Source organism: Propithecus coquereli, unplaced genomic scaffold (assembly GCF_000956105.1).
Source record: "Propithecus coquereli isolate 6110/MARCELLA unplaced genomic scaffold, Pcoq_1.0 Scaffold235, whole genome shotgun sequence".
NCBI classification, from domain to species: Eukaryota; Metazoa; Chordata; class Mammalia; order Primates; family Indriidae; genus Propithecus; species Propithecus coquereli.
In genome coordinates, this window is record NW_012147897.1 from 6,587,970 (window position 1) to 6,611,848 (window position 23,879).

The 23,879-nt window shown below is 40.8% G+C and overlaps 1 protein-coding gene across 2 annotated transcripts in view; it reads right to left on the reverse strand.

The window, feature by feature from the left end:
• Positions 1-6,309: 6,309 nt before the first annotated feature.
• The window catches only part of PAK1 (p21 protein (Cdc42/Rac)-activated kinase 1), a 77,958-nt gene continuing 60,388 nt past the window's right edge, over positions 6,310-23,879 (reverse strand). For both annotated transcript variants that reach the window (XM_012645732.1, XM_012645733.1), the window contains 5 exons: positions 16,529-16,646; positions 14,596-14,695; positions 13,350-13,546; positions 10,332-10,469; positions 6,310-7,647 (listed from right to left, as the gene is read on the reverse strand). In XM_012645732.1, coding sequence (XP_012501186.1) covers positions 7,561-7,647; positions 10,332-10,469; positions 13,350-13,546; positions 14,596-14,695; positions 16,529-16,646 — 640 coding nt within the window. In that variant the 3' untranslated portion in view covers positions 6,310-7,560. The remainder of the gene's footprint in view (positions 7,648-10,331; positions 10,470-13,349; positions 13,547-14,595; positions 14,696-16,528; positions 16,647-23,879) is intronic.

Consider the following 23,879-nt stretch of genomic DNA (forward strand, 5'->3'; position numbering starts at 1 on the left):
GAAAGAGACCCTGGTCCTTGCATGAATATGACTGTACAGTGCCTCCTAATCCACCGAGCCCCTAACTGCCAATCAGGAAGGTTATTTCTTCACCTTGTTGAAGAAGAGGCCTGAAAACCAAAAAATGGCTGGCCCGACAAGGGCTGTGATCCAATAGGTGCATGGTGTGGCAGAACCGTGGCTTCTAGCCCTGTTCCACCACTTTATCATTCAGCAGTTAGGAGTGCACAGGCTCTCTCCTGACGAGATCAGGGGCCAAAGTCTATGTCTTGTTATGGCAGACAAGTGGCCTGATCAGCACTCTATTAATAGTAAAATTGATTGCCTTAAGTATTTGGCTGTAGCCAGTTTCCATGGAGCTCAAAGGACAACTCTCTTCCTGAGAGGCCAACCTGCAGGGAATCTTGGACAAGTTAACCCTTATTTCTCAACCACTGCAGATGCCCATCTCCAATCTTTATGTGGCCTCTATGTATCATACTCCATCCCATCAGTACTATATATCATTTCAACCTATAGGCAATCATGCAGAATGGTTAATATAGTGCCTATGGCAGAGGTTCTCAAACTTGAGCTATGTCAGAATCACCTGGAAGGCTTATTAAAACACAGATTGCAGATCCATGGAGGTCCCTGAGAATTTGCATTTTTAAAGAGATCCCAGGTGATGCTGATGTTGCTGGTCCTGGACCCACACTTTGAAAATCACTGGAATAGGGAAAGCCATGAAAAGCCCTTCCCTAAACCAAGGGCTGAGGGAGCCCGAACTCAGACAAAAGATCCATAGTTCTGATTGGGGTACATTAGATAACCATACTGCCTTTTCCTCTATGCAGAATCCAATTATTTTACTTTCTACTAATCATGATCCATAAACAATAGGATGTATTGATTAGGGCACAGACAGCTCTTTGTCAGATTATGAAGATCGATTCTGTGGTCTAAACCCACTCTGATTAAAATAATAATGACATTAATAACAATAATAATAAATAAAAATAAAACCACCCTGGTTAAGGAGTCCAGGCTAATCCCCTGGATGGCTAGACTGGTTCCATTAGCTGTTTAGCCTAGAATGACTGGCAGATTTCCTATTAATGTCTTTAGTTTCAATCACTCCTACCAGGAATAAGACTATATAGTGTCTCCTACTCCTTTCCTCCCCACTGTCAACTGGAAAGTTTTCTCCTTCATATCTAGCCCAAGTTATGGCTATGGAGGCCTGAGAATACCAGAAAACATGAAGCAGTTGAGTGATCACGTTAGGGTTGTAGGTTTTAGTCCCTGGAGGCAAACCTGTGAAGGCCATTTGACCACACAGGAAAATAGCCTAGGAGGGGCATATTGTCCAGTCTAGAGTTGTGTGTGTGTGCACATACCCACTATGTGGAGTTAAAGCCAACATTCAGAGTTATAGGGCTTGAATAAAGGCTAACCAACATCTACTGGATTGCTCCCAAGCCTTTTCCAATGACCAGGAATCCTGTGTCATCCCAGGAAGAAGAGGAAGAGCTAGACCAAAGAGTCCATGGTTGACAGTTTCATAGGCAGGTGGTGGGTAGTGTAATTCAAAGAAGTAGGATAGGAACCTGGAAGTAGTAAAATATTAGGAAACACTGGAATGCTACCGGTTTTCCCTTGCTGCATCTAGTAACTGATGGCTGATCCAGTGTTGTGCCAGATTAACAAAGGAGCCATTGACTGTAAGAGATGCCTGGAAAAATTTGGGATGGCCTGAATGACAATCCTCCTAGAGGTATCCAAGTATAAGATAGTATGTACTCTCTCCACTTGCCTCCTATGGTTTCAGGTGTTCTCTTATTTCTGGTGAGGGTCTTCTGGAAATATCTATAATGTCTGTCCTAGTATAATCACCCTAACAGGAAGCCAGGAGTAGCCCTATCACCACCAATCTTCTTCCCCCATGGTCCCTTAATAGTTGGACTACATTTACTTACACCCAAGGGTGAGGACAACTAGCACAGTGCCCATGTGGCAAGGGCACAATAACATCAAATGTAGGATAAATGTACGTGTGACCTCAGTTGGATGGGCCACCACTAGATAGCCATGAAATAGCAGTGCCTTCAGGTTGGTGTTTGCCCATCCTTGGCACAGGGCATTGTGCAGACTTCTCAACTGCCAAAAAGAATCAGGGAAGGAAAAAAAGAAGTGCAGAGGTGTGGCAAGGAATATCTACATTCAGGTACCTGCAGTGCAGTTGTGCTACTCCAGTTATTTTCCCATCCCCTAACTCCTAGGTCCAGATAGAGTCTTGCAGGGTGTGCTGGGCAGAATTCTAAGATGGCCTCCAACATTCCCAGCCCTTGGTGTACACATACTTTCTCCCAGTTATTGAACCAAATGGTAATCTAGGTACTGCAGTGAAGGAATTTTGTAGAGGCAATTAAGTTCCCAAATGAGTTGACCTTGAAATAGGGAGGTTATCTAGGCAACCTGATTTAATCACACGAGCCCTTTAAAAGTCATTTTCTCTGGCTAACTGCAAAAGCAGAAGTCAGAGGGATGTGTTTTGGCTGACCTGGAAGAAAGCAAACATGCATTTTGTGAATTGCCTATGGGACCAGGTGGCAAGAAACTGTCAGGTGAGAGTGGTCCCAGCTGACAGACAGCATGAACATGAAGACGTCAGTCCTACAACTGTAAGGAAATGAATTCTGCCAACAACCAGTGAGCCTGGAGGAGAACTCTATGCCTCACATGAACCACAGCCCCAACCAACACCTTGATTTCAGCCTGATGAGCAGAAAATCCAGACATGCTGTGCCCAGACTTCTGACCTATAGAAACTGAGATAATTTGTGTTGTTTTAAGCCACAAATTTTGTAGTAATTTCTTCTGTAGCAATAGAAAACTAACACACAGGATATAAGTATTTAGGACATAAAGAATTAGACAAGCAATAATTGTCTGTAAGTAGAGAGTTTCAGAGTTCTCTTGCCCCTATAATCTGTAGGCAGTAAAAGGCATGGAAACGTGCTGCGAAGCTGCCTGGGCATGCAGAATGTTCCACTGTCTGAGTGGATGTCTAGATATATCAGTAGTAAACAGTGATCCCTACAAAGACTAAATTGTGTTGCAAAGTCCACAGAACAGCCAGTGCTTCTATCTTAACACCTAACTAATCAGACTATTCTAAGATTCCAAAAGGGCAATCACTAACGAATCCTCAGTCGTCACCACACTTGCCAATTTACCATTGCAATCTCAAAGTGAGGGGGTATAATCTTTGGGTTCTCATTACTCTTGTGTTCTGGGTGGGGTATCTGGATGGGATGCCATCATCTAACATTTTCTCTATCTCACACATAAGCAGTTCATCTAATTGTTACTTGTCCTTTCAGCAACTGCATGGAGGAACTCCTGTGTCTTTGTGGTTTTTTCCCCAATAAAACAACATTTGGCACTCTGACCCCTTGATCTAAAAGCCATCACCAGGTGGCATTATAAGAGCTGTGAGCTCACTTGGTCCCCCAGGGTTATCTCCTTCACCTGGAGTGGAGCTAAGAAGGGTGGAAGTTAATTTCATGTGTCAACTGGGACATGGAATGCCCAGGTAGCTGGTTAAACATTATTTCTGGTTTTGTCTGTGAGGGTGTTTCCAGAAGAGACTAGCATTTGTTTTAAGAGACTGGGTCTTGCTCTGTCACCCAGGCTGGAGTGCAGTAGCACGAACAAAGCTCACTGCAATCTTGAACTCCTAGGCTCAAGTGATCCTCCTCCCTCAGCTTCCCAAGTAACTAGGATCACAGGCACATGCCATTATGCCTGCTAATTTTTTTTTTTTTTTTTTTAGAGATGGGGTCTTGCTATGTTGCCAAGGCTGGTCTTGAACTCCTAGGCTCAAGCAATCCTCCTGCCTCGGCCTCCCAAAGTGCTGGGGTTACAGGTGTGAGCCACTGCACCTGGCTGAGATTAGCATTTGATTTGGTGAACTGAGTAAAGCAGGTGCCTCCATCCCCAATGTGGGGGGCATCTTCATTTCTGCTGAGGGCCTGAATAGAAGAAAAAGGCAAAGGAAGGTTGAATTTGTTCTCTGTTCAACTGTGTGAGTTGGGACATTGATCTTCTCCTGCTCTCAATGCTCCTGGCGCCACTGAATTTTGCTGGGTTTCCAGTTTCCAGACAGCAGACTGTGGGACTTAGATTCCATAATCGTGTGAGCCAATACACTATATAGTAGTCCCCCCTTATTTGCAGGGGCTATGTTCCAAGACCCCCAGTGGATGTCTGAAACCACAGATAGTACCAAACCCTATATATACTGTTTTTTTCCTATATATACAGACTTATGATAAAGTTTAATTTATAAACTAGGCACAGTTAAGAGATTAACAATAATAAAACAGAGCAATTATAACCCCATTGTACTAAGAGTTATGTGAATGTTGTCTCTCTCTCAGAATATCTTACTATACTGTGCGGTGAGTAACTGAAATTGCAGAAAGTGAAACAGCAGATAAGGGGGGATTACTGTACTAAATCTCTACATATATATGTATCCCACATGGACCACCACTTTAGGACTTTCTAATCTTTGCTCCTGTTTGACTGGAGCAAGAAACACCTTAGTAACACTGTGACATCTCAAGCTGTTCCTCACAGTCAGGGGAGGAACATCAGGGAAGGGTCCCATTTGATTGGCTCTGTTCAGGCAAGGTCATACACCATTCTTTACACAAGGGGCATGTCATCCGGGGAACATAATCCATACATCAGGGTTTTTAGTTCATCCAGTACTGGTCCAGCTTTAATCTCAATGGACCTCTCCTGGGAGATACCTTCCTCCAAGGTCATTAGTAATCACCACAGAATTCTATCCTTGAAGAGCTGATCGCTAACCCCCAACTCCACCTCAGGACTCTGGTTCACGACGAATCTATTCTGAAGATTCTCAGGAACTTAATCAGAGTTCAGCCTTTACTGCAGTGGAAGTCTCCTCCTAGGTGACTCTAAGGCTTCAAAACAACTTTGAAATACCATCCTGGATGATATCCTCCATCCCTAGGTCTCCATTTTGAGGAATGTACTCCTAAGGACCTTGGCTTGGCAGGTTTTGTTCCTGCAACCAGTCAGTGACCCACAATCCCAGTCCTTAAAGATGGCTGACCAGCTATCCTGTCCAAGAGGGCATTTTCTCTTTCTCATTTCTCTCACTCCAAGAGGGTGTTTGGTTCTCTGATTCCTTGGTTGGTTTCTGTAATACCCAGTTACTGCTGCAATTATCAAGTAGACAAGGGCAGCTGATCAGGTAACATACACTCCAGGCCTTCTGGAGCCTAATTTATTTGTGGTGACTCATGGCTACAGAAATAGGAGCCTGTGTGTGGAAACTCCAATGCCCACCACCTTCTGGGGAAGACAAAGAGATTTAGTAGGGCCCAGATGTCATACTCCAGGAGGACTCCAGGTGTTGAGCTGTGGGAATTATAATTTGCATTCCTAGGAAGCAGTAGCTCCTTCGGTATGATTAGGTGCTGGGATCCAATAATAATACCACATGACAGAACACTGGCCTCCTGCTCCGCTGTGCCATCTTAGAGAAGCCCTTTCTCTGGCATGGTCAGTGCTGGGGCTCAAGCCTTATAGATGTAGCTGTATGATGTGATAGAACTGTGGCCTGATTAGCCACTTAAGAATTCTACCTGGCTCGAATGCCTTAAGCATTTGGCTGTAGCCAATTATGACAGCACTCTGCAGAAAGCCAACTCCTTTGGGAGGCCAGTCCTCAGGGAATTAGTCTTGGACAAGTTAGAACTTTCCTCTCAAGTGATTATAGCAGCAGTAATAAGTAAACTAGAGCCATACACAACTATATACATACATCTTAAAAACATAATCTTGAGTGGACTAAACAAACACAAAATAACATATCTGTTATGGTATGTTTATTTAAAGTTCAGAAACTAGCAGAACTAAACTCTGTTTTGGAATACATATGAATGTGATAAAAGTGATTTCAAGAAAAGTCAGGAGAGTGGTTACTTCTTGGGGTGGAAGCTATAATGAGAAAGGGAATGCAGCAGTGTTCCATTTTTTGATTTGGTGGATACATGTGTGTTTATGATTATTCTTTAAATAGTACAAATGTTTTTGGTCCATTTCTCTTAATTTATATTTTAAAATAAGAGTGTTAAGAAGAGAGAATGCCCCTTGAAGTATATAGTGGTAAAGAGGCATCCTATCTGCAACTTACTCTCAAATGGTTCAGGAAGAACCATTATTCATTATTTCATATAAAGAATTAGAAAAGAATGGAAGGGAAGAAAGGCAGGCATACTCCAGGTAGAATATTTTCATCTCCTTTTATTGAAGGAAATAAAAATTTGTGCTACAGAGGCAGTGGTACCTCAGAGCATGACAAGGTAGTCAATGGGGCTGACATGACAAGCCACAATGCTGGCCAGGGGTCCTACACAGTGGGAGGACCAAAACCACAAAGATAGCAGGAGGTAGCAAACATCCCCAACACCCAGTGTAAGCATTTCCATTGGCAGAGAGCTTGGCCATGCATCTTGAAAACAGGGTCTCCTCACAGCTGGCAGGGTATCATGTCAAGCCACCAAATCCATCCAAAACTAACAGGTAGTCTCTAATTTACAGACCCTTTCCTTTGACCCTAAAATTGAGGCCAGCAGAAGATCTGAGTTAATCTTTCAGCTCCTTATCCCAGATGGAAAAAGAGTTCTTGAAATATCACACAAGCATAGCTGGACAGGTGCTGATTCCCAGCCTTGCTCTAAAAGTAGCTTCGTTTTTTTTCCTGACTTCTCATGCTGCTTTCACTCAGCATGTGCCCTAGGAAACCTCTCAATGTTATAAACAAGGACAGAATGGGGGCAGCAGCCTAGGGGATGCAGGGAATCAAAAGCTTCTACATAGCCAAGACCATTTCACAAGAAATAGCATGGGGAACACTATTGGGTCAAGGTCCTCCCAAACAGCTGCTAGAAGCACACACAAAGAAAAACGTGGTAGTTCTCCCATGTCAGGATCAGCTGCACCAAAGTCACAGTCCAGGAAGCTGAGCCTCTTCATGTCCTTGGCAGATTATGCCCCATGGCATTCCCACGCTGTTCCAGTTTTCAAGTACAATGAGGTGTTTGGGCAGTTCAGCCTCATAAAAACAGGCATTAAAGAAATCTCAACTGATTATAAATTGATAATGATATCAAACTGTAAATTTGTATAGTCAAGATTGATTGTTGGGTGTGGGTATTGGGGGTGGTGGTGATTTTGCTATGTAGAAATACAAGTGTAAGTGTTCATTCATATAAACCCTTGATCATAAACCACCCTTTTATCCACAAGTTGGAAGGAAATTCCTTATTCAGAAATGGCCATCATCTGAATAGCATCCAGTTGCAGTTCTCTTTTAATGCTGGACACATGGTTTCCCAGGATCATATTCTTCAGAGTGCTTGATCAGGATATGGGAGAAGCAAGGTAAGGAGAAAAGGGCATCAAGGGTTGGAATTTCTGAAATGAGCATTTATTTCATGGAAGGCTTGGCACAATGAGGCTGGTATGAGCATGGTTTTAGTGATTGTTCTTGGTTGCCTCCTTTGCTGCAGCAATCAGTGGTGTGAGGCTGGAGAGGGGCTTGGCAATCTTTAGGAACTGATGCTAGAAAGGAGAAAAATAGCAAAAGATACATGATTATTTACCATTTTCCTCAGCAAACATGACAAAACATAAGAGCATCCATGTTTGTACAAGGTGCTGCTTGGAGAGCTTCAGATCATCCCCAAACTGAGGGACATCTATAAAAGATAACAAACCACTTTGGAAAACTGTTTGGCAGCATATACCTACAGATAAACATATACCTACCTTACATCACAGCAATTCCAATCCTAGGTATATGGGATAATTACAAGAAAAATGAGTTTGTATATCCACCAAAAGACACATGCCAGAATGTCCATAAAAGATTTATTTATAATAGTCAATTACTGGAAAGAGGCCAGGCACGGTGGCTGACGCCTGTAATCCTAGCACTCCAGGAGGCCGAGGCAGGAGGATTGCTTGAGCTCAGGAGTTTGAGACCAGCCTGAGCAAGAGCAAGACCCTGTCTCTACTAAAAATAGAAAAATCGGCCAGGCATCAGGGTATGCGCCTGTACTCCCAGCTACTTGGGAGGCTGAGGCAGGAGGATCACTTGAGCCCAGGAGTTTGAGGTTGCTGTGAGCTATGATGATGCCACGTTACTCTACTCAGGACAATGGAATGAATTCTGTCTCTCAAAAAAAAAAAAAAAAACAAAAAATAATTGGAAAGAACCCAAACGTCCAAGAGAATGGAAAAATGAATAGTGTTATATTCATATAATACTATGTAGAAAATTACACAGCAATAAAAACGAATAAGTAACTGCTACAGTGATAACAGGATGATTCCCACAGACATGTTAAGTGGAAAAAGCCAGACACAAGCAAGTTCATATTGTATAATTGTATATTGCAATACTACACTTTAGGAGCATTGACCTAGGAATTTGTTCTCTACCCTTGAATCCAGTTAGGCTAGTTAATCCAGTAAGGATTTCAATAGCTTGATCTTTTCCCAAATCACTTTCACTGGGCTGTATTTTGGGCCCTTAACTCTTAAAAAAAATCATTTAGAAGAAAACACCATATGAAAACTGCATCTATACTTTCAGTAAAACTGTTATGGAAAACAATTCCTTATATAACTCAAAAATGTTTTGTTGGTTTTTTTCGTTTTTTTTTTTTTTTTTTTTTTACATTTAGTAGTGAAAAAGTTTTGTGTCTCAAGGATGTGGGATGTTTCTTCCATTGGATAAGAAATATAGGATCTATCACATTTCCTTTTCTGCCCTGCCTATCAGGAAACTGAGAACCAAATTTGATGTCTAAGCATCACTATTTAACTCAGATGATAAGAATATCTGATTTTTCTCCCGTACTTATAATTCCCTTGATTAATCATACTGTAAACACACACACACACACACACACACACACACACACACACAGATTCACATACAAGAATATCTTTGCTGAAAGTTGCTTCAACTTCTGTTGGGACAGAGATAGGGTATGAAGAGATACTGAGAACAAGAACTTACTATAACTGTGAAAGGAATAAAAGATCCTGGCTAACTCATGAAGATATGAAGTGTAACAAGTCATCCTATATATTTCTGCCCATAATTGTGTTGTCACAGGAGAAACAGATGTGAAACCTTCACTGTTTGAGATTCTGAAAGTCATGGTTTTGAATATTTACAATATACACCAACAAGTTAAAGAACTAATTTTCTCAGATCACATGTTTCCACAACTCCTCTGTGAGTTGAGAAAGCAGCATGATCCAACACCCAACTGGGAGGCCTTAGTTTCCTTCTCTGTATAACGAGCAAACTAGACTAGATGAGCCCTAAGGACCTTCTAGTTCTGATACTCTTTAAGCCTGTAAGAGCAGAGGCCAAGAGCATACACATTTGAAAGCCAAACAGACACAGGTTGAAATCCTGGATCTACTACTTATCAGCTATCATGGAAAAGTTATTAAACACTTGAAGCCTCAGTTTCCTCACCTGTAAAAATGAGAAGAACAGAAGCTACAATTCACAGGGTTTTTGTGAAGAATAGATTAAAAAAATATATAAAGTGCTTAGTGCCTAAAATGTGGTAAAGATTCAATATAATGTATTTATTATTAGTTATCTTACTACAGCAGGAAGAAAACTCTAGAGGGCACTAACCTTTCAATAACTACAATTTGGTACCTAATTAAGAATGATTATCTTCACTAATCACAGGCTTAGCATAGAATATACACATTTCCCAATGCCTAGGGTTTCCAGAACACAACTCATAAGAAAGGCAAAAGGGATGCTATATTGTTTTGCCTGTTAAAAGAGGATTTTTAGTCCCAAAGGATCCTAGAGACTAATGGGTTACATTTGGCAGAACCCAGATCGTATGCATCAGACAACTGCTTTTCACCAAGACTCAAACAAACTCTGCCAGACTAATTCAGGCAGAACAAAGAAGTGCTAAGGAAAGATACAGGCAATGTTTAATAGGTGTTTAGAAAGATTTTAAGTTGAGCCTAGCAGAATGTGTAGAGCTTTAATAGCCTGAGGAAAAGGCTAAGGGAATAATATTAGCAAAGGCCTAGGGATGAAAGTTAGGGAACTAGGAATATAGAGTGAGTATGGGAAGTGGTAGGAGAAAAGCCTAGTTCTATATGTACTAGTACCTCACAGACAAAAATGAGGTGAAAAAAGCTTGGTTTATTGATTCTTCAGATTAGGTGCTTCCCTGTGTAGGGACAGTTACCTGCAGCAGCTCTTTAGCTGAACCTCTCTTCTCCACATCCATCTCAAGACAGCGGTTCAGGAAGTCCCGGAAGATAGCTGACAGCTTCTCTGGATTCTGAAGCTCTGGGGTCCCATTAGTGGCAATGAGGTACAAGGCCTGGCAATACAATGGGGAAACACAGTGAGCTCCAACTGGGGTTCTCTCTTGGTCCCCAGTCACACCTTCTAGAAATAAGGTCAGCTGCTTTGTGCTGTAGGATACAAAGAGGCAGCTGTGTATATATACTGGAAAGAATATGACCCAAGGATTAGATTTAACATTAAAATGTTAAAAGCAAGCCACTAAACTTCCAACTTCCTCATCTATAAAATAGGGATGAAAATAATGCCTATCTCACCTACACATGTAAAAATAAAATAAGATAGTGTATTTGGAAAGCACTTTGTAAACTTATGAAGGGTGTTACAGACCTAAGGGTTTATTATTATTCTTGATTACAAATCTAAAGGGTTTATTATTCATTTAGCCTGATGAGTTAAACCTCCGCCCAGCTGCTGAAAGAAATTATTCCTGGTGCCTTCACCTCAGTCATATAAGAACTGATCTCTTCCAGCAGGAGAGAAATATGCAGGAGAGGAATATAAAAAGATAAATGTTTAAGCAGCAAACTGTTTCACTGTTGTCTCCCTAATCCCTTAACATGAAGCATCTCCTGGGAAAGGTAAAGAAAAATATAGCAACACTAAATCTTTACAGGCACTCAGCACTTTAATTCACAAAACACTTACTTAAGTACTGTCTAATTATATAACCACAATAACTCTGCGTAACAGGGCAAGAATTATCATCCCCATTTCACTGATAAGGTCCACAAATATAAATAGGTATGCCTAGGATCATGCTAGGATCATATAAGCACATGTCCTCTGACTCTAATTCCAGCCTTATGTCTATCACATCCCACCAACCATCACCTTCCAATCTCTGCATGGCCATTCTAAGACAGGGAAGAATGTGTTATGTGGAGTCAGAGGGCAAAGCTGGGACCAAAGGGTAGAAACTAAAGAAGGTAGTTTCAGATTGGTACAATGGAGCATTTTCCAATAATCAGATATCCAAGGGTCACATGAGTATGTACTTATGGGTAGATGACCACCTACCAGCAACAGTGCACAGGGAATTCCTGCACTAGATGGGAGGCTGGAGTAAATAAGAAAAACAGTACAACCACAGTAACTTTCACATTTGCCTGCAACCAAAATTACCAACCTACTTGCATCTATACTGATATATTCAGCTTTCCCTCTTCTGTTACAACGGATAAATTGTCCATGCTCTAATCTAATGCTCTTTATTTCAGTATTTGACACACCTTCTCAACTTCTTAAGAACATCACTCCTACAGTTGTCACTTCCCTCTTCTACATGACCATTTTCCTACTCTCCACTAGATCATTCCATTAGCATACATTTTTTTTTTAAAACTCTTCCTTGCTTCATGTCAAGATATTGCTCCATTTTTATTACCCTTCACAGCAGAATTTCTTTAAGAGAGAAAAAACAAATATTTATACATGCCATCTCAATGTCTTCTTTTCTTACTCTCATGAATCTACTCTAATTAGGGCTTTCAGCCTCATCACTCTACTGATGACTATTGTCAAGGTCATTAATAACCTCCACAATGCAAATCCAATATTCATTTCTCAGTCTCATCTTACTCAACCTATCATATTTGACATAGTAATCCATTCTCCCTCTTGAAGCACTGTTCTCTTGGCCTCCATGACACACTTTTCTATTCTCAGACTAGGAGGGCCACTCGTTGGTCTAATTTGCTGGGTTCCTCCAACCTGTAAACAGTAAAGTAACCCAGAGCTCAGTACTCAAATCTTTTTTTTAACTACACTCACTCCCTAGGTGAGTGATCTCATTTACTTCTGATTTTAAATACCAACTATATTCTATCTACCGATAAATATGTATTTATAGTCCTGACCTTTTACCCTTGAACTCCAGAATCATGTGCCCAGCTCTATTTAACAGCTCCATTTGGATGTCTAATAAACATTTCAAATTAACACATTCAAAATGAAATCTTTATTACCCCACTTAACCATGTTCTTCACCATTTTAATAAATGGCAACTGAATTTTTTCAGCAATTCAGGCCTAAAATCTTGTGGTGATTGTTGACGCCTCTTTCTCTAAAATCTAATTAATCTCGTCAGCTACTCCTTCAAGACGTGTCCTGAGTCCAACCACTACTCACTTCCACTCCTACCAATACAGTCCAAGACACTGCTCTTATCTGAACGACTATAACAGTCTCTCACAGGCTATTTCCCATAAAAGCAGCCAAAATGGTCCATTGAAAACATAGATCATATTACTCCTCAGCTCAAAACTCTCTAAGGACTTCCCAACTCTGCAGAATAAAAGCCAGCTTCTCACAAGGGCCCACAAAGTATTACCTGCTGGTCCTCTGCTAGTTCTCTGACTTTGTCTGCTACTCTCCACCTTTCTCACTCACTTCAGGGACATTGGCCTCCTTAGTTTTCTCCAGGTTACAACAAGTATGTTCTCAAATCAATACCCTTGATACTTCAAAAACTCTTGCGTGAAATTAAACTCATGGCTTACTCCTTTTACTTCCTTCACGTTTCTGCTGAAATAACTTTTAAGAGTTTCATTTACTCTAAATAAAACAGCACACTTCTCCCTCCATTATTCGCTTAAATCCCTTACTCTGCTTTTTTTTTTCACAGCACTTACCATCTGTTACTACATATTAATTTATTTTATTATCATTAGAACATTTTCTTGCACATCATGTGAACTCAGATAATTGGTAAACAAATGAATGAAGGATTTCTAACTCCCCTTTCCTAAGCATTTATACTTTAAGTTCGACAGTGACCTGGATAGCCAGAAAAGAGATATCCAGGTTGAAAGTCACGGAGAACAACCTGAGTCCCATTTCCTGGGACTAGAGACAACAGCCCAAATAACTTGAAATAAGACTGGTAACACTCACTCTCAGAGGGTTTTCATTGAGGTATGGAGGTTCCCCTTCAATCATTTCGATGGCCATGATGCCCAGGGACCAGATGTCAACCTTGGGCCCATAGGCCTTTCGTGTCACAACCTCCGGTGCCATCCAGTATGGGGTTCCTACCATGGTGCTCCGTTTGCTCTGCTCTGGGGTTATCTGTGCACAGAATCCAAAATCAGCTAGAAAAGGAAAATTAGAAAAAGAATATACATTTAGGATATATACTTACTCTAGGAAGTGTTGACTGTGTGCCTACCCCTAGGTGTCAAGCTCTGCCTGGCTCCCAGCTTTGCAATCCCTTGTCTCTCCAAAGCAAAAGTCACTTGACTGGCACCTTCATGTCTAGCTCCTAGTCTATTCCCTATTCGACCCTGAAGAGAACCAGGAAGAATATAAGAAACATCATCTCTGGCCTCCTACCTCTCCTCAAACCAGAAGGACTAGGCATTAAAGTTCAAGCTGCCCATTTTGGTCTTGATTGCTTACCCAATTCTACTTTGCTCTTGAAAATCATTCTCATACCCCAGAATTTAGCAACTAAGTCCTTGCCTTATTACCTGGGTACAAGTCCCTGATTTAAACCCAAATCACTTATGATTAGCCATGGCCCTGCTTTTATTAGTTCCTACCCTGTGCCCCAGGCCAGGGCTGCTAACAGTTTTTCCACCTGTGACACAGCCTGTTTGTCTAGACTACTGGTATACTATTCAACAAAATGTTCTGCCTGCAGTTGTTTTCACATCATATTGCAATTATAAATTTATTTAAATTAGAATGCCTTTGAACAGCAAGGACTATGTCTTCTTACACATCTTTGTATCCCCAGAGGAGCCAGCATGTAATAGACGTTCAATAAAAGTTTGCTATATGAATAATTGAATGAAAGAAATTGCATAAAACTCTTCATTCTAATTATACATTTCATGTCTCTTATACTAGATTGAGAACTCCTTGAAGATAGTAAAATGTACACTCAGTGCCCATCACAGGACCTAACACAGAGTAAGCATTCAGCAAAGTTTTTTGGTTTTTGCTGAATGTATAAATCAATGAAAAAATGAAATGATACTGTACGATTAATACTGAGGAATATAAAGAGCTGACATATTTCATGAAATAACAAAGACACCTTGGTGAGTGTCATAGTTACTATCACATGATTACCATCTCACAGGAGACAGGGCCTCTCAGGGAGAAAAGTACTATGACACTGAAGACTCCTACTTACTTAGCTTGACAGAGCCATCCATTCCCAACAGAATATTGTCACTCTTGATGTCTCTGTGAATGACCTGGTTCGAATGCAGAAACTCCAAAGCCTGTAGACACTATTGCAGTCGTGCGGGCAGAGGAAGAAAGAAAGGACATATTATACAGAAGACCTAATAGAAAATAAACTAATTCAACCTCTTCATTTTAGGATAAAGGAAATAAGGCTCCAGTGATAAAAGGACTTGCCCCAAATCAGCGGCACAGCCAGGTCTAGAACCAAGTCTTCCTACCTAAACATTCTTTTAACACTCTATACTGCCTTTTACCTTATAATAGTTTTTTTAAGTAAAAGACTTCCTCCAGTATATTTTGGTGTTTTTTTTTTAAACATTAGATCCTTGATAAAGAACCTGAGGCCCAGAAAGAACTACGAAGAAGAATGGAAAAGACTTTAGAATGATAGAACCGGAAGAAAACAAATAACAGTCATGTTTGAGAAAGCAGACATATAGAAGTGATATTAGAAGCCGTAAGTTAGCAGGATAATCTTATTGTGGTGAGGGGATATTTTGTACTATTTTGGATATACTGAATTTGATATACCTATGGAACATCTGAAGACAAATGTCTAGTAGGCAACTGAACTTACGAATCTTAAGTTTCATACAGAGATAAAGAGCTTTTTTTTTTAAAGTTACATGAATGATTGAAACTAGCAAAGGATATAGGAGAAAGAGAAGAATTTTAGAAAACACGAATACTTAACAGGTAGAATTAGTAACAAAGAAATGAAATGGTACAATTAAAATGCCTGGTCCTGCCACTACCTGACTACATCATTCTGGACAAATCACTTACTCTTTCTGGTGTATTGTTTTTCCATCCGTAAAATGTGAGGACCAGATGAGATAATCTTGGCTTTTGTACTAAATCAATAGTAAGTTCATTAACCAAAAGCTAAATTTTTAGAAGCTTCTACCAATGAAAACACATTGAAGATGTAAACCAATAGGAAAATACTATTTAAATTGTCCTAACTTAATATTTTAATTTCTAAGAACATACCAATTGCTAAATTAAGAACAAACCAATATCCAGAATTGACTTTCCCTGAAAATGTAAGAGCTGCTCTTCTTTTTTTTTTTGAAACAGAGTCTCACCCTGTTGACCGGAGTAGAGTGCCATGGCGTCAGCCTAGCTCACAGCAACCTCAAACTCCTGGGCTCAAGCAATCCTACTGCCTCAGCCTCCCGAGTAGCTGGGACTACAGGCATGCACCACCATGCATGGCTAATTTTTATATATATATATGTTTAGTTGTCCAGCTAATTTCTTTCTATTTTTTTAGTAGAGACGGGGTCTCACTCTTGTTCAGGCTGGTTTCGAACTCCTGACCTCAAGCGATCCTCCCGCCTCGGTCTCCCAGAGTGCTAGGAATACACACGTGAGCCACCACGCCCGGCTGCTTTTTTTTTTGATAGCATTCAGCAGTTTACTCAAATCTATGGCAAAATCTTCCCTGACTGCCATATCTTCCTATGTCACTACCCTCTTGCCATGCTTTATTTCCTTCACAGCACATAAAGCAGGAAGGTGGAATGAAAATAGGACTAAAATATATGCCCATATAAAAAAGATAAAGGAAAATATTATAATGTGCTCATAAGCAGTTATCTTTAAAGACTGAAATTATGAGTGACTTTTAAAATATGTAATTTCTGGTGCTTTCTAATTTTTCTACAATGGGTAGAATAAAGTTATCTTTAAAGAACAAATCATGATGATAGAAATTATAAAACACAGGTATAATATGGGAATGATGTGATTGTCAGCACTAATTTCTTCCACTTCCACAAAGCTCAAGCTGAGCTCTCCCTGGGTGTGGAACTTCAGGGTATAGGGATATGGAGGCTGCTTCCTGCTCAAGGCTGCTTGGCCCTTGCTCTTACCTCACGGCACACAGCTGCAATCTGGCCTTCATCCATGCAGGTTTCTGTCACCACGTCTGTCAAGGAGCCTCCAGCCAAGTATTCCATAACAACCCACAGCTCATCTCCCACAAGGTAACTGCAGGAGTATAGATAGATAAGGGGCAAGAAAGAACAATTAGAGTACACGGAGCCACAGCATTGGGTTTCAAAGACTAAGCATGTACACAAAGTGAAACTGCATCTCAACAGCTCTGGAAGACTCTAAGGTTCTTTACTTTATGGAAAAGCAGAATCTGGGGGACAGAATCACTAACTCTGAATCTCTTATGGATCCTCCTGGAGAAAACAAAGCATACATGTTCTATGAAACCCCAAAAGGCAGAACTAAGATGATTAGGTTGAAGGTGCAATAAAATTATATATTTCATCACAACACAAATGAAGACTTCCTAAAATTAGAAAGATTGGCATGATTCCCACACCTCTAGAAGCAACCAAGCAGGGAGCACACACACATTTGACAAAGATGGGATTTGGAGTTCATGTTGCCAACACTAGAGAGAGCCACTAAACCTCCCTGGGAGTTCCACTAGATCTGAGATCTATGAGACCAAGTACTGGGCCTTATTCAAGACTCTAGGTGAGGGGAGATCATCAGATTGTCTCTGAAAGAAGGAAAAGTTTTAGATGAAAAAAAGAGCATAGCCTAGGTATAATTCTGAGGGAAAAGTGCCAGAACCTACTGGGGATTCCACAGGAAGAAGTTACGGGGTAGAACAAGAAGGAGCATTTCGGCAGAATCAACCCCCAAGGAATTTGGAGCCCCATGGAAAGGGTAAGTGGAGTGTTTGTTTTTCCTCCCCTCACACCTCCGGCAGACTACAGGCTCCCAAACTGTTAGAGAGCTTCTCTACCCTCATGAGCCCAAAAGCTGCTGCTGCCAGTGAACTGGGAGCTTCTTGAGAACAGAGCACTGGGCTACCATCCCCCTCAGGATTGCTCACCCTCACTACAGACCCTAGCTGAGGTAGCGGGCACCATACTGTTTTTCTACCCATTGTGTGCCTTTGTCCTCCCCAGGGAGCCTCAGCCCTTCAGTTTTCTTGTCACTGGTCCCCACACAAACATTTCCCAACTCCTGCCCAGATTGGCCGGTGGGTTCCAGGGGAACTGTGTGATCCCAGAGCTCAGACTTTCAGGGCAGGCCACCTTCAGAAGAGAGTGCAGCAAGCCAGAGGAGCCCCTCCAGACAACGGGGACCAGAGTGCCAGATCTCCTCCATTACAACTCTTCTCCTCCTCCTCCCCTCCCCCACCCACAGCTGCCGATGCAGGCCTAGCAGTCCCCATGTCAGTCAGCATGGGTGCCCCTAAGGACGACGGAGCTTGAGCTCTCAGGAGCCACTGTTTCCCTTCTGTTGGTGCACCTGCAACACAGAGGCTTCCAAAGAGAGTAGGGCTCAGGCCTTTCCTCTTGAAGACCTATAGCAGACCAAGGGGTGCCTTGGTATGAGCTCCCTGCCTGCTGGCCCTCCTCCGTGCTACCCACCTGGCTACTCTAGCATAGCAGGGCATACCCTGAAGCAGAGGGAGATTAAGCCTGCTTGACCACTCCATGTGCAACTTGGGACCAGCATACTTCTCCCTGGCACAGCCACAGACTGAACTTGGGGGATCAGAGGACAGGACACGGGCCCATAACCCCAGATCCTGTAACCCCAGGACTCCATCATGTTGCTCAGGGGCTTGGAGGGGAGATTTGTGAACTAATCTTGGTGGGTGAGGGAGCCCACTTGGGCAGAACTAAAGGAGAGTGTGGCGTGGGTCAAAGCCATAGCACACTTGCAGAGCACCGCTCCCCCTAAAAGAAAGCCGCATTTTCGGTCCAGGGCAGGATCCTGGGCAGGGAAGCTCCCAGCTTGTAGTGCAATTGCTGGTGAGCTCAGCTAGTTTGGTCTGCTGTTTGCGGCCAGACACTGGAAGGAGCTTCGTGGGACAAGGGAAGAGGGAGAAAAGTGAAATCCATTCCCGTGTGCCAGACTGTGAAACCCAGACTGCTCCTCCCCTGTGAGCAGACTTTATGGCTTGGTGGGACCGCTTGAGCCCCTCCCTGTGGCTTTCCCCAGCAGCTTGGGAGCTTATGCCTGTCTTTGTGAAGCAGGCTCACCCAACCCAGCCCTGCCCAGCCTCACTCCTCTACCTGCCTTGGCTGTGATAGAGCACAAGGAGTGACCTATGCTTTACGGCACCACCCACTGCCTGGGACAAACTCGTGCTTCTCCTGATCAACAAGAGCCAGTCACAGGTCCCAGAAAACACCACTGCAGCTGGCTCTTTCCTGCAAGTGCCACCTACTGGCAGAGAGGACAACTTGTACAGCCCATTAGAGCATTTACTGATTCAATCATATAGGGTGTGGCTGGCTCTTACTCACAAGTGACACCTGCTGACTTAAGAGATTAAACTGGGTGTCCCAATATAATTCATACTGTTAAGAAAACCACAGAGCTGAGGAAAGAGAAGGGATCTGAAAGACCTCCATCTCCCCTTGTCAACAAGAGACAGAGGATCTGCCCATGCACATAGTACACCACAACTAGCCTACAAATAACTAGCAATTGAGAAAACCATCACATTGAGGCTATCTGTAAACAAGGTATCCATATAGAACCTAGACCTCCATCAAAGTACCCACAAGCAAAGCCAAAGATCCTTACCCAATACATGCTATCGGCATACCCTTAAGAGTGAGGGGAGAAAAATAAGTCCCATCCAAATAAGAAATCCCCAAACAAGAAGCAACAGCTGCTCCAGATGAGAAGGAATCAGCAGCAAAGAACTCGAGAAGTAAGAAAAATCAGACTGAAAGGAACCCCCCTAAAGGAGTATACTAGCTCTCTAGCAATGGATCCCAACTAAAATGAAAATACTGAAATAACAGATAAAGAATTCCAAATATGGATTGTAAGGAAGTTCAATGAGATGTAAGAGAAAATGGAAAACCAACTCAAAGAAACCAGAAAAATAATTCAGGAAATGAATTAAAAATTTACCAAATAGGCCGGGCGCGGTGGCTCACGCCTGTAATCCTAGCACTCTGGGAGGCCGAGGCGGGTGGATCGTTTGAGCTCAGGAGTTCGAAACCAGCCTGAGCAAAAGCGAGACCCTGTCTCTACTAAAAAAAATAGAAAGAAATTAATCAGACAACTAAAAATATATATAAAAAAAAAAAACTAGCCAGGCATGGTGGCATATGCCTGTAGTCCCAGCTACTCGGGAGGCTGAGGCAGGAGGATCGCTTGAGCCCAGGAGTTTGAGGTTGCTGTGAGCTAATATGACTCCACGGCACTCTAGCCCAGGCAACACAGTGAGACTCTGTCTCAAAAAAAAAAAAAAAAAAATTTACCAAATAGATAGATATATTAAAATAAAAAACCAAACAGAACTTCTGCAAGTGAAAAATTCATTTAGGGAAACAAAACACAGTGGAAAGTTTTAAGAACAGACTAGACTAAACAGAAGAAAAAATTTCAGAGCTTGAAAACAACTCTTTCAAATTAACCCAGTCAGTCAAAAATAATGAACAAAGAATCAAGAGGAATGAAAAAAGTCTACAACAAATATGGAATTATGTAAAACAGCAAAATATAAGAATCATAGCATCCCTGAGGGTGAAGAACAAAAAGCAAAGGCCTGCAAAACCTATTTGAGGGAATAATTGAGGAAATTTTCCTGGTCTTGTTAGAAATTGAGACATCCAGGTATAAGAAGCTCAACACCTGGGAGATTCATTGCAAAAAGGGCATCGCAAAGGCATATAGTCATCAAGACTGGTCAAAGTTAACATGAAAAAGAAACTCCTATGAGCCACGAGGAGAAAACATCAAGTAACTTACAAAGCAAAACCCATCAGACTAATAGCAGACTTCTCAACAGAAACCTTACAAGCCAGAAAGGAATAGGGTCCTATCTTTAGAGTCCTTAAACAGACTAACTGCCAGCCAAGGATATGGTATACTGCAAAACTAAGTTTCATGAATGAAGGAGAAATAAAGTCTTTCCCAGATAAGCAAACACTAAGGGAGTCTGTCACCAGTAGACCGACCCAACAAGAACAGCTTAAAAGTGTTCTATACATGGAACAAAACAATTGATACCTCCCAGTGTTAAAACACCCCAAAGTTAAAATTCACAGCTCTTATAAAACAGTAAACAAGGGAGAGAACAAAGCAACTAGGTAACAATCAAAATGATGATCTTAACAGTATTTCACATATCAATATTAACATTGAACATGAAGTCTTAATGCCCCCCCTTAAAAGATGTAGATTGGCTGAATGGATTAAAAACACAACTCAAATACATGCTGTCTCTAAGAAACCCATTTAACTTGCAAAGATTCTTACAGACTCAAGGTAAAGGGGTAGAAAAAAAGTATTCCATGCAAACGGAAATCAAAAGTGAGCAGGAGTAGCTATTCTCCTATCAGATAAAATAGACTTTAAATCAACAATGGTAAAAAAAAAAAAAGACAAAATGGTCATTATATAATGATAAAGGGATCAATTCAATGAGAAGAAATAACAATCCTAAATATAAATGTATATAACACAGGAGCTCCCAGATCCATAAAGCAAATTCTACTAGATCTAAGGGAAGAAAGAAACAGCAACATCATAATAGCCAAGGACTTGAACACTTCACTGACAGAACTAGACAGATCATCAGGGCAGAAGAACAAAGAAACACTGGACTTAAATGGGACTGCATAACAAATGAATCTAACAGACATTTATAGAACATTCTACCCAAAACTGCAGAATATATATTCTTCTGATCAGCGCATGGGACATTTTCCAAGATAGGTCATGTTAAGCAACATAATAAGTGTCAGCAAATTTAGAAAAATTGAAATCATACCAGGTATCTTCTCAGAACACACTGGAATAAACTAGAAACCAATTCCAAAAGGAACTCTCAAAACTACATAAATATGTGGAAATTAAACAACCTGCTGCTGGACGATCCTTGAGTTATTGACAAAATCAAGACAGAAATAAAAAAATTTTTCAAACTGAATGACAAAGGTGACACAAGCTTCCAAAAATCTAGGGGATACAGTCGAAGTGGTGCTAAGGGGAAAACTCATAGCCTTAAATGCTTATATCAAAAAGACAGAAAGATGGCAAATAAACAACCTAATGTCATATTTCAAGAAACTAAAAAAGAAGAACAAACCAAACCCAAAGCTAGCAGAAGAAAAGAAATAAGAAAGCTACGAGAACTAAATGATATGGAAACCAAAAAAACAACACAAAGGATCAATGAAACAAAAAGTTGGTTCTTTGAAAACATAAAATCAATAGATTACTAGCTAGATTAACCAGAAATAGATGAGAAAAGACTCAAATAAGCTCAATGAGAAATGAAAAAGATATTACAATTGATATCACAAAAATACAAAATATCATCTGAAACTACTACGAAAATCTCTACTCATGTAAACTAGAAAACTTAGAGGAAATGGATGAATTCTTGGAAACACACAATCTCCCAAGCCTGAATTGGGAAGAAACAGAAATCTGGAACAGACCAATAGCAAGTAGCAAGATAGAAACAGTAATAAAAAAATCTCTACCCCCAAAATAACCCTGGCCCAGATGGACTCATAGCTGAATTCTACCAGACCTACAAAGAACTGGTACCCACTCTATGGAAACTGTTCCATAACATTGAGAAGCCACATTCTATGAAGCCAGTATCACCTTGATACCAAAGCCAGGAAAGGACACAACAAAAAAGGAAAACCAATACTCCTTATGAACACAGACACAAAAATCCTGAACAAAACGCTAGCAAACTGAATTCAACATCACATCAAAAAGATAATTCACCATGATCAAGTGGGTTTCATCCCAGGGATGTAAGGATGGTTCAACATATGTAAATCAATAAATATGATTCACCACATAAAAAGAAGCAAAAACAAAGACTATATAATCATCTTAATAGATACAGAAAAGGCATCTGATAAAAATCTAGCGTTGCTTCATGATAAAAACCCTCAACAAACTAGGCATAGAAGGGACATACCTCAAAATAATAAAAACTATATATGATAAACCCATAGCCAACATCATACTGAATAGGGAGAAGTTGAAAGCAGTCCCCCTAAGAACTGAAACAAGACAAGAGTGCCCATTGTCACCACTTCCATTCAACATAATACTGGAAGTCCTAGCCAGAGCAATCAGACAAAAGAAAGAAATAAAGGGCATCCAATTCAGGAAAGAGGAGGTCAAACCATCCCTGTTTACTGACAATACGATCTTGTATCTAGAAAACCCTATAGACGCCACCAAAAGACTCCTAGAATTGATAAATAAATTAAGGAAAGTCTCAGGCTATAAAATTGATATATACAAATCAGTAGCACTTCTATATATTAGTAATAATCAAGGTGAGAGTCAAATCAAGAACACAATATCACTTACAATAGCTACAAAGAAAATAAAATACCTAGGAATATACTTAACCAAAGAGGTGAAAGATCCTACAAGGAGAACTATGAAACACTAATAAAAAAAATCATAGATAACACCGACAAATGGAAAAACATCCCATGCTCATGGATTGGAAGAATCAACATCATTAAAATGTCTGTACTGCCCAAAGTGAATTACAGATCCAATGTAATACCCATCAAAATACCAGCATCATATTTCACAGATCTAGAAAAAATAATCGTAAGCTTCATTTCTAACAACAAAAAAAAAAAGCCTGAATAGCCAAAGCAATCGTAAGAAAAACAAATCTGGAGATATCACATTACCTGACTTCAAATCATACTATAAGGCTATAGTAACCAAAACAGCATGGTACCCATATAAAGTAGATACATTGAAGCAATAATAATGGAACAGAAGAGAGAACCCAGAATTAAAACTATATAGCTATGACCAACTAATTTTTGACAAAGCAGACAAAAACACACACTGGGTAAAAGACACCCTATTCAAAACATGGGAAAACGGGATAGCCACATGCAGAAGAATGAAATAGGATTCCTATCTCTTGCCATATGCAAAAATTAACTCAAGATGGATTAAAGACCTAAATGTAAAACCTGAAACCATAAAAATTCTGGAAGAAACCATAGGAAAAACTCTTCTACACATCAGCCTAAGAAAAGAATTTATGACTAAGACCCCAAAGGCAAATATAGCATGAATAAAAAATAAATGGTAGGCCAGGCGCAGTGGCTCACGCCTGTAAACCTAGCACTCTGCGAGGCCAAGGCGGGCGGATTGTTTGAGCTCAGGAGTTCGAGACCAGCCTGAGCAAGAGCAAGACCCCATCTCTACTAAAAA